The sequence below is a fragment of the Palaemon carinicauda genome, chromosome 24, assembly GCF_036898095.1.
Source record: "Palaemon carinicauda isolate YSFRI2023 chromosome 24, ASM3689809v2, whole genome shotgun sequence".
Lineage (NCBI taxonomy): Eukaryota > Metazoa > Arthropoda > Malacostraca > Decapoda > Palaemonidae > Palaemon > Palaemon carinicauda.
Genome location: NC_090748.1, coordinates 67415461 through 67421092, shown reverse-complemented (window position 1 = coordinate 67421092; position 5632 = coordinate 67415461). Strand labels below are relative to the sequence as shown.

The window sequence follows — 5632 nt, the reverse complement described above, 5'->3', positions numbered from 1 at the left end:
GGAAGAGGATGGCTCAGAAAGGGCTGGAGAAATTATGAGGTATGGGAAAGGAAGGAGCTTGATATCCAAGAAGTAAAAAAAAATAGGCAAGATAACGGTGATTCTCGTATGTAGGGAGGATGTAAAACTGATGGGGAGCCTTTATATAAGTGGATGAAATAGCAAAGTATCAGAAAATTTTACTACTAAGAGGATCCCTCCACAATTTAGCAATAGCAAAATGAATGCGGCTGGTAATTTGAGGTTTTTCTCCGTGGGTAGGGTATTCCTTCTCAAAGTAAACAGCTTCACTTTGAATGCATATATATATATATATATATATATATATATATATATATATATATATATATATATATATATATATATATATATATATATATATATATCCTAATTCTTGTATGCAGATATGAGTCGGTACGTCAAGGTGAATGAACTCTATAAGCATAAGAATTCCGCAAAAACCTATGACTCAGCATGTTGTTTTAGCAAGATTGCATTTTGATAGCGAGGGGTGTTTAGTTGGTTTTGAGTGCTCGAATAAACAAGGCTCTCACCTGAGAGTGTCGACTGTGCAGTATAGTGTAGGTACGAACCTTTTATAATAAAGTGAAAAAAACCCATGTTTTGATGTCTCATTATTTGTCAAAATGGGACATATTGGTGTCTGGTGTAAAAATACGTCTGTTTGTGTATGCTGTGAGCGAAGTTGTTCTTTGAGGCGGTAAAATAAAAGTTCAAGATGCCTACATACACAAGGACTAACAGCAGACGCTGCTGCTGCAGGAGATGAAAACAAAGGAGTAGTGGGATATAGCATTTCCGATGAAGAATATAGACAGGAAATTAGAACGCAAGGATTGGAAAATAAGTTAGATAACTTACAACAGCTAATAAACAGAATCTTGGTTGAACGAGAAGAGGAGTGGTGCGCAACCACAGAATATCCAACGTACATGGATGAAGTCCAAACGCTCACAAGTGATAGTACACATGCACAGCTGAGTGAAGATATGCAAATTGTATTTCGAAAGTTGCCAGAATTCCAGGCAAGTATTAGGCCTTTTGATGATCAGCGGCCTAATGAAGGGTTTCAATCGATTGAAGTGTTTTTGAGAGACTTTGAAGTAGCCACATACGGGTGGTCGGAAAGAGAAAAAGCTATTCAAGTAATTAGATTGCTGAAAGATGCTCCTGCAATGGAGGTAATGTTGGCCACAAGACAGTTTAAGAAGTTATAGTGAAATAAAAAGATGTTTAATTGAGAAATATGCCTTGTCTGATGCGAGAAAGGGGGACCTAAAAGAAAATTACAAACCCAAAATTTGGGAAGGTGAATGCGTTCTTAGTTTTGCAACTAACATTTTTCGGGATTGCGATTCGTTTTCTACCCGTAGTGCCAATCTCCCAGAAGGTAATAAAAAAGCGATTGCCTGTAAACATAATCGCAGATTAGTAAACCCTTATTTATGTGGTTATTTTTTCAATGACAATCGCTCGTTAGCAGACGTAGTGAGCGCGATACAAAACATTTTAGACAGTTTGCCAGAAGAAAAAATGACTGGGAATAACGGGCCAGATTCCGAGAAGGTGGCAGCCATGAGAGGCACTTAGCACCCCCAAAGTGGGGGAGGGGAGAACGCAGTCAGCAGGTTAGAAGAGTCTTCTGATGCTGGCAATGTGGGGGAGAGGGGCACCGGCGAGTGGAGTGCCCCATCCAAGGATCACCCCACTATTACACTTGTCAGGCCTACGGCCATCTATCTCGAGAATGCCCAACAAAAAACACCGATGGCGGGAGGGCTTTGGTACACGCACACCTTCCCCCGCCCAACATCCGAGGAAAAGGAAATAGAGGAAGAGGCAGTGCTCCCATCGACAACGGAGTTAGAGCAGGCCCTGGGACCTCCATCGGTACCCCCGACCTCACCTCCGCAGCACGAGGGAGCAGAGGCATTGCAGCTGAAGCCATCGGCCCGTGCCCCATATCTCGTAATGGCCGGCTAGGAATGTAAGCAGTTAGGATTGACCTGCCAGATAAATCCATTCGAGCGCTGATTGACACAGGAGCCAGCATTTCACTGATTGAAAAAAAATTCTCCTCAATCCCACTACAGTCAGCGGCATCCATCGTTCTCGACACGCAAGGAGAAAATAAACTACTCAGAAACCATACAACGATCGTCAACTTTAAGGTGGGATCTGTGAAGTTTACACATGATTTTTTTGTCTTGCCCACCGTGGGAATTCCAGGAATCAAGGTTATATTAGGAATACGCATTTTTGGGGGAAAAGATACAATAACAGTAAAAGCAGGAGGGTGCATTTTGCCGATAGAAAGTCATGAGAGCTTAGGTGATCGTGCGGGCTCTGAGAGACATTTAAGTAAGGTAACAGCTGTACCTGAGAGAGGAGAAATGTTGCTTCCCCAGACACTTACAAGCATATCAGTGACCCCGTGTCGCCCTCTTCCGGAAGGAACCAAGGTCGTTGTTAAACCCCATGACAATTGGTCCCATATGATTTTAGAGGGCTTATTGGAAATAAAAGAGAACAGAGCTGATATAACGATAGTTAATTTGTCAAATAAAAGAGTTGTGTTAGGTAGTAATTCTGTGTGAATTAAAGTTTTGTGAAATTGCTAATAATGGGATGTTGGGAGTCACAACTCCAGCCTGCACAGACATACGCACTCAGAACTTGATTATGCAAGCGTGAAAACTATGTCCGTCAGAATATCAACCTGTAGTTAGTGACAATGTCAATAATTATTCCGATGTAATTGTATTTGGAGATGAGCCACCCGGGAGGATTGATCGATTTCCCTTTGGCATTGAAACTGGGGAGGCGGAACCAATCAGGTCAAGGCCTTATAACGTACCCATTCATTTCTAGGGAGAGATAGAAAGGGAAATTAATAAATCAAAGGAACAGGGGATAATCGAGGAGAGGGAATGCCCCTGGGCTTCTCCAATTGTAGCTGTTAGGATAAAGGATGGTTTGGTAAGATTGTGTGTTGATTATAGGAAGTTAAATGCAGTCACTAAGGATAATGCATTTCCATTGCCCTCGATCGGAGAATTATTTGTGAAAGTTCAGGATAGTAAATATTTTACAACTGTTGATTTAAAGTTTGTATACTATCAAATACCCATTCAGGAAGACAGTAAACATAAAGCGGAATTTATAGCTAACGATCAACTAATTCAGTTTAATTTTCTTCTTTTCGGTGTTAAAAATGCTCCAAGTCATTTCTCTAGAGTAATGATGGTGGTTTTGTCTCCCTTAATTGGCCATAATGTTCTTGTTTATTTAGACAATATCATAATTACAAAGAAAACGCCTGAAGAACATAAGAATAATATTCGTAAAGTTTTAGAAGCATTGCGACGTAATGGTATGAAAATAAATTTGTCAAAGTGCAAATTTTTCTGTAAACAGCTCGAATTTTTAGATCACATAATAACCCCAGAAGGTATCCAACCCTACCCCTGTAAAGTAGCGGCTATTAGAGATTTCCCCAGACCACTTAACTCTAAGGAAGTAGCTGGGTTCCTTGGGCTTGCTGGGTATTACTGTAAATTAATACGAGGTTTTGGAGAGATAGCGAGACCCTTAGATGCTTTTAAGAAACAAAAAGTGATAAATAGGGGAATGGAAGAAGAAAGGGCCTTTAACCATTTGAAATCTGCCTTAACTAGCTAAAAATTATTCCCATATTCTAGATTTCATCGCCCGTTTTTAGTGACAACAGATGTGAGTAGCGTAGCTATTGGTTGCATAGTTTCTCAATGAGATGATAAAGGCAGAGAGCGACCCATTTGATTTGCTTCCCGGGCCCTTTCATGCCTACTTTTGCACAGCTGAATTTTTAATCATCTGTTGAGCTTAGTGGCATCATTGGATCATAGATAATGATATATATTCACCACAAAGTTTTTTTTTTAAGCTTATCTTTGTTTTTTTACACTGGGACATAAACATCCCAATAGTGTTATATTGAAATTCAAATTGGGATTGTTTGATCCCAGTTAGGACAATAAAGTTGAAAATACATATTGCGTATATAGGAATGTTGGAATTAAATGCAAAGTTATAAGTGTACATTTATTATAAGTATATTGCACCTGAAGAGAAAAAACATCAAACTATATAATGGCAAAATAAATGTAGCTTTTTAGGATAAGTAACTGAGAAAAAAAAACACATACACCATCGAAAATTCTTAGGCAATATAATTATATTTTCCTTTGAAAAAAGTGAAATGAAAAACAGCCTGATAACTATATGATTGGGAGGCTTTTACTCAACTGTTTATGCAAGGTAGATAGGAAAACATTGTAAACAAAGTGGAACTTTGCATGTTTGACACTGATACCTTGTTCGCTTTTCTTTCTTCCTTGAAGAGCATCTTATGCATCTTCGACGGCTTTCTTCATGCACGGGCATATGGTCAACATTCTTCAGCTCCTTAGAAGTTTTGGAAGGCCGTCCTAAACTTCGTACTCTTCTCTGTGGCAGATTTTCCCTTCCCTCTTCAATCAAAGATTCTGCTAATGTTACTAAGAAGTCAATGAAAGGGCGCTTCTTGTGGTTGATTTCGTTGTGAATAACATGTGCATTGTACACCGCTGTCATTAGAAGTCTGAAAAATACTTTGATCCACCATTTCTTGCTCTTTCTGTCAAGGTCATACAGAGTTATCATCTGATCCCCTAAGTCAACACCCCCCATATGATCATTATAAAATATAAAAGCTTCAGGGCACTGCAGATCTTTTTTTGTTCCATCTTTAATTTTTCTTTGAGTCACACCTATTTCTGTATTATGACAATTACTCAGAATCGTGACACACTTGGTGTCTTGCCAGGAAACTACCAGAATGCCTTCATTACAAACGTACATCTCTGACTCTCCCCGTTGAAGTTTGACGTCAAGCTTTGGAAGATTCTTCCTATTTGGCATACAAGTCCCAACTGCTGCAAATGGGAGTGAAGACATGAGTCTAACAGATGTGGAAAATCTGTCGAAACATAAGCATACTTCTGGTGCCCTTATTGTTTCTGAAAGCATCTTGATTACTCTTTCACCAAGAGTTCCTTCCATAACTTGTGTTTCCTTTCCTTGATAGATATTGAAGTCATACACATAGCCAGTATTTGAGTCTGATCTTACCCAGGTTTTGATTCCTCGTTTCACTGGTTTCATAGGCAAATACTGTTTCATGCTGGAACGTCCCTTGAACTTTGTCATGCTTTCATCTATGGACTGAAATGTGCTGTCTGTTCTTGCAGCAAGAAAAGTTTTTTTCAAGCACCTCACCACATCTTCTACATAGAATATCTTGGAAGATTCTGCTGGTTTACATGGATTATTGAAGTACAGTTTCGAAAAAACTAGTTGAAATCTATCCCTTGAAATTGACTCGCTTATTTTCTCATTTCTTAGTGAGGACTTTCTTGACCAATACATTCTCATGGCAGGTACTCGATTGTAAGACATCACTAGTGTGCATCCGAAGATTACCATCAACTCTGAGAGACATGTGTGTTGAATATTTTTTTTTCTTCTTTTCAGCCAAAATATCAAGTCTCTCGTTAGTGTAATGTGCTATTTGTAGAAAAAGACTCTTTGG

The 5632-nt window shown here is 39.2% G+C and overlaps 1 protein-coding gene across 1 annotated transcript; it reads right to left on the bottom strand.

The window, feature by feature from the left end:
- Window positions 1-4311: 4311 nt before the first annotated feature.
- LOC137618417 (piggyBac transposable element-derived protein 4-like) lies at window positions 4312-5250 on the bottom strand. Its single transcript, XM_068348586.1, has one exon. The coding sequence runs from the start codon at window positions 5248-5250 to the stop codon at window positions 4312-4314; it is 939 nt and encodes a 312-aa protein (XP_068204687.1).
- Window positions 5251-5632: the final 382 nt, after the last annotated feature.

Excerpts from the sequence above, each read along its gene's own strand:
- LOC137618417 (XM_068348586.1), bottom strand. The coding sequence starts at position 5,250 with ATGACAAAGTTCAAGGGACGTTCCAGCATGAAACAGTATTTGCCTATG.